At 37.2% G+C, this 13982-nt stretch overlaps 1 protein-coding gene across 3 annotated transcripts in view; it reads left to right on the forward strand.

The window, feature by feature from the left end:
* Nucleotides 1-13982, forward strand: part of LOC120423819 (uncharacterized) — a 54357-nt gene that overhangs the window by 13342 nt on the left and 27033 nt on the right. For all 3 annotated transcript variants that reach the window (XM_039587741.2, XM_039587742.2, XM_039587743.2), the window contains exon 3: nucleotides 11117-11255. In XM_039587741.2, the coding sequence (XP_039443675.1) occupies nucleotides 11117-11255 (139 nt within the window). The remainder of the gene's footprint in view (nucleotides 1-11116; nucleotides 11256-13982) is intronic.

The raw sequence follows: 13982 nt of genomic DNA on the forward strand, positions 1-13982 counted from the left end.
AGCTCTCGAATCACGGAGGCGTGAAAATTTATACAAAATCCACGAAAAGCGTACCAGCTCGCATGTTCGTGTCATTTTCTGGCGTTTTTTCTTTTTGGTTGCGTTGTCCACATATAGTAGGTAGTAACTTATCAAATCTGCCCCAAGAAAAGAGACTTCAACGGGGTTATATGTTGTAAAATGTTTGGAGTATTTGGCGCAAGTTTTTTTTTGAGCAGCAACTTTCACGGCAGAAGTTGATTTTTTAAATTTACCAACCGTTGAACAGAATGATATCTCAGAATGTCGCAGTAGGCGACCACTTTTTGATTTTCTTTTGGAAGTTGAGTGCTAAGTAATACTTTACCCAGATTACCTGGAAAAGCTTATTAAATAATTGAAATTACCTATCCGGTACGGCTGTCCCAAACGCCAATCTTCGCCAAACGGCTGCTCCAGCTTCAGTAACAGCATCCGTTTCCATTCGCGTCAAGCTTCTATCAGTTGTCGGTGCTGTTCCGGCGGGTAAGGAACCGGAACGACGGGGGACGAGCGTAGAAGGTACAAAAAATCCCAAACACAATATGCCCCGGCGGAGCTTTTCACCACCTCGTCAGAATTGTCGTCGCTGCAAAGTCCGTGTGAGTGTGCATTTGACAGAGTGTAACATGCAACAACTGCAATCGTCCCACACCTCCTCCCCCTTCGTTGCCGTGGGAAAACTCTATCCTTTTTTACCTCCGTGCCAAACGCCAACCATGCATTGTGTGTCACCGTCGTCACAGTAGGCAGGCTCATTTCCCGGTGTGGGAAATCGCAGGGGGGAAGAGGGAGGCAGGGCTAGGGAAATTCAAAAGCGCATAAAGTTATTATCATAAAATGCCTTGCATTGGCGGATAGACGACTCTATTGTGTGCGCTGTAAAATGGGGAGAGTTTGAAATAAATACACAACTTGTCATAAAAGATTGCTCTAAACATCAACAGTACCTAAAAGTACTTTCATGCAAAATCCAATTAAAAAAAAAAGTTTGCAAATACAGTACAAATTTTAAAACAACGTTATTTATGGTATTCAGTCCGGACTTGAATATTCGAAGTTTTGATTATCCGCAGGTTTGTATAGGACTTCGGATAATCGAACCAGGACAAAAAAAGATCGGAGTAGTTCTCTCAGATTTCGGCCATTCCATTTTTTTTGTGTTTTTTAATCCGACTGAAACTTTTTTGGTGCCTTCGGTATGCCCAAAGAAGCCATTTTGCATCATTAAATTCTCCATATAATTTTCCATACAAATTTGGCAGCTGTCCATACAAAAATGATTTATGAAAATTCAAAAATCTGTTTCTTTTGAAGGAATTTTTTGATCGTTTTGGTGTCTTTGGCAAAGTTGTAGGTATGGATATGGACTACACTAAAAAAAAAATTTGGTGGTTTTTTATTTACCTTTCAAAAAAATTTCACGAATGTTTCATATTTTAACATTGTAAATCGGACTATAAGTTGCTGAGATATCGACATTAGAAAATTGTGGGTTATTTGGGTGAGACTTAGAAAACATCAATTTTCCTGTTTTTAAACACTTGCATGGCAATATCTCAGCAACTAAGGGTCGTATCAACAAAATTCAAAAAAGCAAAATATAGAGAATTTTCTCAGCTTTCCAAATTTTTTTTCCAAAAGTGAGCAAACATGTGCACTAATTTAAAAAAATGAAAAACTACGATTATTTTCAAAAAAGTCACCTAAAATGGATTTAACTTGAAAACGGTGCACTTTATCAAAATTTCACTAAAGTACTTTTTGATTGCAAATTTGATTTTACATCGAAAAATTAAAAAAAAAATCTAAATCACTGCAGCGTAATTATTTTTTTTTTAAATAGATCTCATAAACATATGAAACACCATAGCTTATAGGACCTTTTAAAAAAACAAATTCTAGATTTGTTGGTTCCATTATCGGAAAATTGGATTATCCAAAGTGGATTTTTTTCCAAGGCCTTCGGATAATACAGTTTGGACTGAACAAACGTTTCTTTTTAATTTTGTTTTTTTTATCTGTGGTAGTAACCCAGCTGCGTGTAAAAGGCTTGGATGTAAAATAACTTTGAATTATTTAATGAAATTTTATGTATAATTTCACTCAGAAATACGCAGCACATCACTGTGGGAAAATTACTTGACCGAAATATCAAGTTTATATACAGCAATTCCCCACGAAAACAGCATGATTCGAAAAAAAGTTCTCCGATCGAGCAATAAAAACTGGGTTTTTCGACGCGCCACGCGCAAAATGTGAAAATGACGAAAACGGGAAAGAATCGACTTTGTTCACTAAAACTGCGATAACTTCAAAACTTCAGCGATAACCTATACATGTAAGGGTACCAAAAGTTGCGTATTTCAATTTTGGTAATTTTGGTACCCTAACATGTATAGGTCATCGCTGAAATTTTGAAGTTATCGCAGTTTTAGTGAAAAAAGTCGATTTTTTCCCGTTTTCGTCATTTTCCCATTTCTGCGCGTGGCGCGTCGAAAAACCCAGTTTTTATTTTCAAAAAATCGTATCTCAGAGTATTGAAAACATAACTTCACCATTTTTTGATATGTTATGTAAAATTTTCCGAGGAATCTGATAAAAATATTTTTAGACATAGGCTCTTTGGTCCCGAGACCTTCGAAACAGCATTTTAAGTTTTCATACGACCTTTTCAAATGTTAAGCTAGATTTTTGGAACTTCTTACTATTTTTCCCAAATAGCCAAACTAATTACCTTTCTTTTGCGCCCAAGGTAGCTAAAATCTGAAATGGCGCGGAGATATGATTTTTTGAAAAAAAGTGGTTTTTACGAAAATCGACGAAAATTGTCATTTTTTGGACCACCCTAACACGGCGTAGGTCACCCTAACGGCCAAACAAAAAAAAATACGGGTCTAATTATTTCGACCAAGGAATCCCCTGAAAAATGTTGAGCCCGATCCGAGAACTTTTTTTTTCGAATCATGCTGTTTTCGTGGGGAAATGCTGTATAGGCGTTTATCTGAGCGGGCTAAGGCGCCAGTCCTCTCTGTGAGTGCTAGGTTTGAATCCCGTCGGTTGCATATTTTGGGTAAAAAAAATGTACATCAAGTGTTTAATATCAAGCGACTCACAATGGTGATGTGCATGCTTTTGCATGCGATTTTACCATCGGATTTTTCCTGTATACAGAGAAAAAAAGCTAACATTTTTATACTCTTAAATTCAATTTTAATGCTCACCAGATATGGTTAATAGATCTTGAATATCATTTTTGCCTGTCTACACCAGGGTGGCTTGAGATGCAGAACTGCAATTTTCTGGTCACAATCAGGCCTCAAAAAAACTTTAGGAGCGGTATGAGCAATTTTGTATAGGAATTTGTATGGAAAACCCCACCGTTTTGGATTGCACATTCCCAGAATACTTTGAAATTTTCTAGGGGTAACATTCGAGTTCAGCGACCTCAAATTAGTTAAAATCGAGCAATCGGTTTCATATAGAAAGGCTTTTGTGTTGGTTTTCATAGCCAGTCGCCATATTGGACGCCATCTTGAATGTCTCAGAATCGGTGAAACAACTGCATGGTCGTCTAAATTAGCTTTTGATTATAAATGTTTTTTTTTTTATATAAAATTAGCTAAACAGAGCTTATAGTCTTTTGTGTGGTTCATAACCCCAAAGTAGCTACTGTGCACGGTTCAGTCAAAGGACAACGCTGAGAATAGTTTTGTGCTATGACCACCATTTGGAATGCAATGAAACGAGTGCATTCGCCACGGCTGTTACGGGCCGTCTTACCAGATTCAGTTACCTCTCCATTCGGTTGACGTTATTAGAATTGTGTCATGTATAGGTATCAACTTGAACCATCCCCTGATGAATGGAATGAAGGCTGTTGATGCTGTTTTCTTCTTGGAAAATTATTCAGTTTTATTTGTAAATGCATAACGCATAAAAGCATTCACTTAAAAATAAAGATTTATTTTCAATTAATATTTAGTTGATTCCACAGTAATTTTACCTGTTGCAAAATTATTGTCAGAGATTACCACCTGTGTCAGTTCAGTGTCACAAAGAGGACAGAGATATTTCCCCAACTATCTGTATATGAGTATATGTGTTGTATTGGAAGTAGCAGCTGTTTGAGGGAAAACTAGCTTCAACCCACTCACGAAAAATGCACACACCCACACAGACGGTGGGTGAGTTGAAAGTTTGTACTGTTACACACACCGAGCTGCCGTTTCACAACCATCAAACAACTTGAGAAGGAAAAGCGCTTTTCCTCGGTGGTGCACGAGTCCGATAGGAGGAAAAAGCTTTTCCGGTTGGTGATGCTGCGAAGCACATATCCTGTTGCTTTTCCTCTCATCTCATGTGTGTGTATGTGGGAAACATTGAATGTTGCACATGTTGCAGCTGCAATAGCGATGCGCTTTTACGGGGGAGTCATATTCTGGGTTGAATTAATACCCCATGTGTGTTTTTTTTTCAACTACATATGGGTTGAACAGAAGAAGGCAAACGGAAATACTTGCACGTAATGAGCTAATAAAGGAAATCCGGATTGGCAGCCTGAATAATCTCAGACTTTATTAGTAATTTTTAAAAATTCAGCCGACGTGCCTTTCGAGTAATGCTGCTATGAGAAGGATTTGAATCAAGTTCACAACATTTAAAATTATTTAACCAATATTATTGTAATTCTTTTTATGCCACTTTTTTTCTTCATTGAGTAATACCAGAGAACTAACCTTGTTAAAATCCAATAACTATCAAAACAAAACAAAACTCCACCGGGAGCTTCTTGACAACTACAACAATAGAACTTATCCTAGCGCAGTTTGTGCAAGTTATTTGTTTTGCTGTGACAACAGAGAATGAAAAAAAAAACTATTTAAAATATTTGTCATACTCATTCACTTTCACCTTCCCCCCACAACAATTTTCCGCCATCAACCGCTGCGCGCCCAGTAGTGGTGATGGCTTTTCTTTACTCGTCAATTGACAAAGACCGGACGTCCTGGGCGCTGCTGCTTCACCAACCATCACCACAATTGCGGGAAGAAACTGCACTGAAACTATTTTTAAAGTTGTGTTTTTATTTGAGTTTCAGAATCCGTTTAAAGGTACAAAAATAAATTGAAATCAATTTTGAAGTCTGACAACCCTGTCTAAAGTTATGAGCACTTAAAGCTTTGAAAGGTGCAATTCACTGGCGGCCATTAATCGGCCATGTTTGTTTTAGAAAAAAAAACATTAAAATATTGATTCATAATGCATCAATTGAAAGACGGCATTCTACAAATTACGTACTTTTTTACAAATCGGATCCGGGAAATTTGATAAAGACTGAAATGTTTAGTTCAAATGAATTGAATTTGTACGGAATTAACACTTTCTTGTCTCTGATGGAAGTTGAAGCGAAAAAATCCACACAAGAACGTCTTTATTGGAAACAATAGCAGTACAAGAGTCACCCCTTGTAACATCATGACTAGTTTTCCTCGAGAGAATAGTTTTGTTTGTGTGCTGCGTTTGGGGGTGGCCGCGACACGGCGGGACCCCGGCCAGGACAAAAGAAGGAAGTTCATTTGACATTCTCTGTGTCTCCTGAACTGACATTGCGGCAAACTGTTGCTGGCTTGGTCGTGCTCTTACACATTTCTGCATTGTGAAACCCCCCCCACTTTCCGCTGTGAGCAACTATTTTGAGCCGGCAAACCAGCCAACCAAATGTCAGCCTGGTCGTCATCATGATGTATTTTTTTTTATGTTTTTGCATTTCCTCTCTATGACGTGATGAGTTTGGACTATTTTGACCTAGGACTAGTTTTGGCTCATCCTAGTTGTGCAGGTCATGATTACCTGCCCAAGTTTAATCAACCCTGGTGTTCATACGGTTCAGCAAAAGTTTTGTATAATTGAGCACTGTTACGGAAGGTTTGTTTAGCTACAAATTATCGAGAAAAGCTTGAAACCTGCTCACATTATATATATATATATTTTAAATGGTCGTTGTTGCCCTTTTGGCACAGATCCATTAATTTGCTGTGTGGTTACCACTGCAGTTTGCGCACTCAACATCAAATTTGTTAGTCGGACTAAACCACCTGTAGCCATGCCACAATGGGGTCAAATCAAAACATTTTTTCTTTAAAAGGACAGATTCTAAATTTTAGAGACCTTGTTCTTGCGAAACAGGATCCAAACGGCAGCATGTCCAACCTAAAGTAAGGGAAGCTTCTACCGCGTTCGAATTTCCGCAAATATTCTAAATTTAGCTCCAAGCACGCACTCCGGCCCTTTGGCCGCATTGGATTAACCTCGCAAGGGTGCAAAGTGGGTATGGGAATCTCACAACGATAATGAACTGCTTTTCCGGAGTTTCATTCCGATGCTCTGAAACCAGGTGGTTGAAATTATTTGGGGTAATTTTCCAACAATTAATGGTGTTTTAAAATTGGTTGAAAACTCTGAATCGAGAATATTGTATTTTTTCTTAGATAAAAAATTCATCAACTTTGTGTCCAATGTTGTCAAACGATCAAAGCTACTTGCTCTGAAATATGAACAATAGTTAAACATTTGAATTGTGTTGTTCCCTCAGTAACACTAATTTAACCGATTCTTGCAATGTTACCCAACAAGAAACCTTCCGGGTTAACGGAAGCGCTTGGCATTGCCAAAGGCTTGTTTCGGCAGCCCAAAAATGCCTCTAATGTCGATAATCTAATCGAACTGTGCGAGTATGTGTGTGTGTATGTGTTTCTACTGTGGGGAAAAAGGGAATTAGATCCTATCCCACCACTGCCGATTCCGGTATGCCATGCTAGAGAGGAATCCCAAACCGACCTTAGCGGCGGAAATGTGTGCGCTCTGCGCTTCGATAGACTTGGATGGTCCTTTTAGTCCTTTTAGTGAGTTGGGGGAAAATAGAGGTGTGTGAGATATTGTGAGGGCGCAGAATGTGTCCTTTGAGGATTTTACAATGTCTTTGAGTTACTTATTTAAAAAAAATGGTTTCGGAAAAGTTTTATTTTTGCTTTGTCAAAAACGTTGAAAAAAACACGCTTGTTTCAGTTACTCCAAATCTCCCATAATTTGATTGCCCTAGAATAGCACACGTGTTCATTTAATGCTCACTCGAATAATCCTCATGCCAAGAGCACATTAATGGGGAAATCCATTGCCATCTAGTTCCACGGTCAGACCATGGGTGGCGCCACGGTCACCGTCCTGGTGCTCGTGAAAAAGTGTGTGTGTGTGTCTACCAGAAATGGCCATTGCAGAACTTCCAAGGGGACGTGAAAAAAGAGAGCAAACACGATGCACAGCTTTTCCTTCTTCCCCCCTCCCCTTATCTTTGTGAAGTACTAGCACACATGCACACACATATAAAAACTCCAATTGCTTTTGGCTTGATGGTACTTGTTTGCAAACTTACGGTTTCAGGAAGCGTGAAAAGGAGCAAACAATAAATGGAAAAAATCTCTCGGTTTTCTATATTTCTGGGTATGTTTTGGGATTATGTCCGGGATTTTTCAACAACACATTCAACAGGTGAACCCGGCATGCGTTTTGTTTAGGATTTTTTTTGGTTCCAACTGATGCAATACAATGGTAGGGTTCATTGCCTTTATAACGTTTTGAGCAGGTCTCCAATATCTGTGTAAAAACAAAACTGTTTTGGATGACATCCTCCAAAATGTAATCAAATTTTTTTCAGTAAAATTGCTGTATCTCGCCAATAGTTCATTTTAAATTGAGGTCTAGATTGATTATTATGTAAAACTGTCCGGGGAACGCGATGGTGATAAATTAAAACAAATAAAAATATAAGGAATCGGTCAAAACTGAATTTTAATACTTAAATCGTTAAAATATAATATTAAGTGGGCATTTAAGGGTTGAAATTTTATTTTTATCGAATTTCTTGGACAATTTTCTATAAAATGCAATCTGAAGAAAGTCTTTTGCTCAAATAGTTGCAAAGTTATAATTAAAAAAAAGTTTTTTTAGAAAATCGTCAAAAAAGGGCGGTGCCAAAAATAAAGGGATGGTCCAATCAGCACCAAACTTGGGATTTCTGTTAACTATCAATAGATGAACGTTCCCTCCAAGTTTGGTCCTAATCGGTGAAGGTCGAGTCCAAAAGTGTACTCAGTTGACCTGGAGTGACCCACATGAAATATCTTCATAAAACTTTCAGGAGTGATTGGAAATCATCTTTTGAGTGGATTTAATAAATTTTAAGGGTAACAAATCACAAAATTTCATATTACAGAAAATTTGCTAAAAAATGATTTCCAATCACTCCTGAAAGTTTCATGACACATAGTGAATAAGTTTCATGAATACGATTTTAAGCTCAACATTTTGCCGTGCGCTTAGCGGACTGTCAAACTTTCTGAGCGGGTTTCTCGAAACACCGAGTTGATTTACGGGTGCCAAATATCTCGAGATGGGATGCACCAAATTGGCTGAAATTCAGGGTGAAGACTCTCAAGAAATATCCCATGTGCATGAAGAAGCCCGATTTTAAAATTATGCTTTTTAAAAAAATACAAAAATCAAAAGCTGACGATTTTTTTAATGAAAAACACAAAAATATTTTTATCTTTTTTTTTAAACATTGTTTGAAAATCGGCCTTCGTCATGCACACAGGACCGTTTTAACGAGTCTTCGATTTGGTCAAGGCAGCGTTAAGATATCGTGGCACCCGTTTTTTTGAAACTGCTAACTTCAAATAGATATATCTCGAAAATGATACAACCAACCATCTGTGAGTAGAATATCAACCAAAGTGGAACGAAAACCGAGAAAAGTATGACCGAACTTGCAAGCAATTTGAATTGCAGCGATTTAAACACGCAAATAACATTCCAAAAGGGTGTAGCTAAAAAACATCACTGTTTACACGAAATTTGATTTCAGATTCGGATTCAGCGGCCAAAATTACTATAAGAAAACATACCCTGACCTTTGTGACACATGCTTGCAATATCGTGTAATTAGTAGGCCTTGCTTCTGAATTCTAAGAAATTTTGAAAATTAGCACTTTTTTGCTCACTAAAACTCAAATATCTCGACTCTGGAGAGTCGAAATTGCATTTTCTTAGAGGGAAAAATGTTCGTCATGAAATTTCCTACAAGTTGCATGTATTGGTTTTACTGGGAAAAATAGGCTACCCTAAATTAAATGAGCGATTTTTTCGACATAAATCCGCCTGGGAGAGTCCAAAAACTTAGGTTTTGGTCCAATATTGATAGTGCATCTTAATCTATGGACAAAAACCTATCGTTTGAAGATAATACTCACCAGATCGAATCAGTTTTTGTATTGAATCCAAGCGATTTTAGAGAATTTGTTAAAAAAAGTTACTTTTTTCATTAAATCGACTAGGGTGTGCGAGAAAGTATTTTATTATTTTTTCTTGTCAAAGAAAACATTGTTCCTAACATCATAATCTATCATTTAAGAAGTGAGCACCTGAAATTCCTCGACATGACGTCAAAATGGGACAGGCTAATATGCCATGGCAAAAGCTCAAATTTCAACCAATTCGTTCAGTTCAAGGAGCAAAAGATTCGTTTTTCAATTTGTGATAATGTGTAGAAAAGCAAATGTTGAAAAAAATAAAACTGGAAAAACTATAGCGATTGTCTTGGTGTGCCTTTTAAGAGTTCAGTTTTACGATGTTGTTTCGTCACGTTACATTTTCATTTCAGGGGAAGCACAGAGAAAAAAATCATGGTAATATTATATCTGGAAAGGGGTACATCTTTTATGTCAGAAAAAATGTGTAATTTTACCTCTGGAAATGTGTAGTTTTACCACTATTCTGGTGTAATGTCGCATTTTCAGTCTGAATTGAGGTAAAATTACATCATAAAAGAGGTAATATTCAACCTTCTAAAAATACACCTTCCAAATTTGCCTTTTTTTTGCTGTGCACAGGCACAATATTTTTCATTCTACATATCATTTCTATTTAGGAAAATCAATTATCTTTTCAAATATGTATAAACATTGGGAGGTTTCTTCTTTTATTGTGCCACCACAGCCAAAAAGCTGATTTTTTTTATTTTGTTTGCTACACAGAAAAAAAAATCATGGTAATATTACATCTGGGAAGGGGTACATCTTTTATGTCAGAAAAAAGGTGTAATGTTACCTCTGGAACTGTGTAATTTTACCACTTTTCTGGTGTAATGCGACTTTTTCAGTCTAAATTGAGGTAAAATTACATCATTAAAGTGGTAATATTCAACCTTCCAAAATTAAAGCTTCCAAATTTACATTATTTTTTTCTGTGTACACATAATGAAAACCCCTTATCCTAACCATCTAGATGGTGATTGCTGCCAATTAAAAACAAATTGTGAATGAGCATCTTTTTGTTCCACAATTTCAGCAGCAGTCGTGCGATGCGCTCGGTGTTCGCATCCTGTTCTTACAAAACTCGTGACGAAGGAAGTTGAAAATTTAATGAACTGTGAAATAGCGCCAAAGCCTTTCCCTCAGGGTGGGCACCAGCCTTTTTTTCATTGCATAGTTAAATGTTACAGTTTGCAATTGTTTCGCAGGTTTAATGAAAGCCACTTTTTTTCCTTTTTTCTCTCTGACTAACCGTCAGCAGCTCAGCATCCGTTTTTTTTCTTCATCCTGGTTATGGTGGGTTGCCTCAAGCCAAAGTAGCAGGGCTTTTCCACGTGGAAAACTCCCCCACTTTACGCATCCACACGTCATAAGCACCTTTTGCACGGCGCTTGATTGAGGGAAAGATAATGTGCCGCCTCGCTGTGGTAGGTTGGCCATTGTTTGGCCACCGTCAATGGGCGGCTTCCGGTTTCCGCGTGATTTTCCGTTAGAAGCCGCAGCGATGAGCCACATCCTGGGCCGGCGGGGCTGCGTCCTTTTTCTAGTCAGGGGGTTTCTGTAGAGCTGCAATCAAACCTTTGCGTGAGAATTTATGCAAGGCCATATACAATTTAAAAGAAGAAAGGTCCATCCTCTATCTGTTTGTCTGTGATAATTAATCGTCAAAAGCCACACAGTATCATTGTTACTGAAATTATATCCATCTCCATTTTCTCTCGCACCTCTAGACCAGCTTCAAGGATTGGCCGAGTCCAGACATTGCACGATCCCTGACCGGGCCGGACATTCTGCAGAAGCACTCGATCAACTCACTGCTGCTGGAGCACAATGAAATCATCAACCGGGTGCTGCCGTCGCCGATCGAGGGTAAGTGATGTGTTTTAAATGTGATTTAAAAAAAAATCTTTCCAAATCTTAAAGCTAGCTGTTTTATAAAGCCTCGATTGTTCGAAGTTTCGATTATCAGATTATCTCTTTTTTAACTGTGATTAATGAGAGTTTAAAATTTTTTGAACTGTCTTCTGCTTTGAATAAGCCATTATTGACAACTCTTGGAGAGTTGGTAGATTTTGTCCCTTTTTTGTATTGAGTTCTGTAACAGCTCTCTTTATTTTTTGCCTTCCTCACCTCAATGATCATGAATCTTTCGAAAAATGAACTTCTTTATGGGTAATTCTCTACCAACTCACACGAAATCGGGAAAAGATGCTCCGACCCCTCTTCGATTTGCGTGAAACTTTGTACTAAGGGGTAACTTTTGTCCCTGATCACGAATTCGAGGACCGTTTTTTGATATCTCGTGACGGAAGGGCGGTACGACCCCTTTCGTTTTTGAGCATGCGAAAAAAAGAGGTGTTTTTCAATGATTTGCAGCCTGAAACGGTGATGAGTTAGAAATTTGGTGTCAAAGGGACTTTTATGTAAAATTAGACGCCCGATTTGATGGCGTACTCAGAATTCCGAAAATACGTATTTTTCATCGAGAAAAACACAAAAAAAGTTTTAAAAACTTTGCTATTTTCCGTTACTTGACTGTAATAACTTTTGGAACATGTCATTTTAAGAGAAATTTAATAATGTTCTACAAAGTTGTAGAGCAGACATTTACAAAAATTTGGATATATAAACATTAGGGGTTTGCTTGTAAACATCACGAGTTATCGTGATTTTACGAAAAAAAAGTTTTGAAAAAGTTGGTCGTCGTCGATCATGCCCGTTCATCGTCACCCGTGATAGACATGGACGACAAAACAAAGAGAAACGCAAAAGTAACTTTTTCAAAACATTTTTTCGTAAAATCGCGATAACTCGTGATTTTTATAAGCAAACCCGTAATGTTCATATATGGGTCATTCCAGGTCAACTGAGTACACTTTTGGACTCGACCTTCACCGATTTGGACCAAACTTGGAGGGAACGTTTATCTATCGATAGTTAACAGAAATCCCAAGTTTGGTGCTGATTGGACCATCCCTCTATTTTTGGCACTGCCCTCTTGTTTGGAGATTTTATAATTTTTTTTTTTATATTAGTCATAACTTTGCAACTATTTGAGCGAAAGACTTTCTACAGGTTGCATTTTATAAAAAATTGTCCAAGGAATTCGATAAAAATAAAATTTTATCCCTTAAATGCCCACTAATATTATATTTTACCGTTTTAAGTATAAAAATTCAGTTTTAGCCGATTCCTTATATTTTTATTTGTTTTAATTTATCACCATCGTGTTCCCCGGACAATTTTACATAATAATCAATGTAGACTTCAAACTAAAATGAACTATTGACGAGATACAGCGATTATACTGAAAAAAGTTTGATTTTGCGCAGCACTCGGAAGTTCATGATGTACTTTTCAACAAAAAGGAATGAATCTCGCATAATTCGGTTTTTATATGTGAGAAACTTATTTCGGATTTGAATTCATAGGACAGAGTGCAGTGCAAAATCAAACTTTTTTCAGTAAAATCGCTGAATCTCGTCAATAGTTCATTTTAGTTTGAAGTCTGAATTGATTATTATGTAAAATTGTCCGGGGAACACGATGGCGATAAAATAAAAAAAATAAAAATATAATCAATTGGTCAAAACTGAATTTTTATTCTTAAAACGTTAAAATATAATATTAGTGGGCATTTAAGGGTTAAAATTTTATTTTTATCGAATTCCTTGGACAATTTTCCATAAAATGCAACCTGTAGAAAGTCTTTTGCTCAAATAGTTGCAAAGTTATGATTAAAAGGAAAAAAAAGTTTTTTAGAAAATCGCCAAAAAAGAGGGCGGTGCCAAAAATAGAGGGATGGTCCAATCAGCACCAAATTTGGGATTTCTGTTAACTATCAATAGATAAATGTTCCCTCCAAGTTTGGTCCAAATCGGTGAAGGTCGAGTCCAAAAGTGTACTCAGTTGACCTGGAATGACCCATATGGATTTTTTGTAATTGTCTGCTCTACAACTTTGTAGAACATTATAACACTCTAAAAAATAACCCTGCAAAGTTAGAAAAAAACACGAAATTTTAAAATGAAAAATTTTGTTCTAAATTAAAAAATAACCCTTCCGGGTCGATGTAAATTTGAAAAGTACATTAAATTTCCCTCAAAATTATATGTTCCAAAATTTTTACAGTCGAGTAACGGAAAATGGCAGAGTTATTATAACTTTTTTAGTGTTTTTCTCGATGAAAAATACGTTTTTTCGGAATCCTGAGTACGCCGTCAAATCGGGCGTCTAATTTTACATAAAAGTTCCTTTGACACCAATTTTCTATCTCATCACCGTTTCAGGCTGCAAATTATTGAAAAACACCTCTTTTTTCGCATGCTCAAAAATGGAAGGGGTCGTATCGCCCGTCCGTCACAAGATATCAAAAAACGGACCTCGGATTCGTGATCAAGGACAAAAGTTACCCCTTAGGACAAAGTTTTACGCAAATCGAAGGGAGGTCCCTTAGTCGACTTCATAGACCCACCTTCACGTATACCTATCGACTCAGAATCAATTTACGTAAGTCCGCACACCGAAAAATATGCACACGATTTTCTCCGGACTGGCTGAACCGATTTGTACCATTTTATACTCATTCGATCCGTC

The sequence above is a fragment of the Culex pipiens genome, chromosome 1 (genome assembly GCF_016801865.2).
Source record: "Culex pipiens pallens isolate TS chromosome 1, TS_CPP_V2, whole genome shotgun sequence".
Taxonomy (NCBI): domain Eukaryota; kingdom Metazoa; phylum Arthropoda; class Insecta; order Diptera; family Culicidae; genus Culex; species Culex pipiens.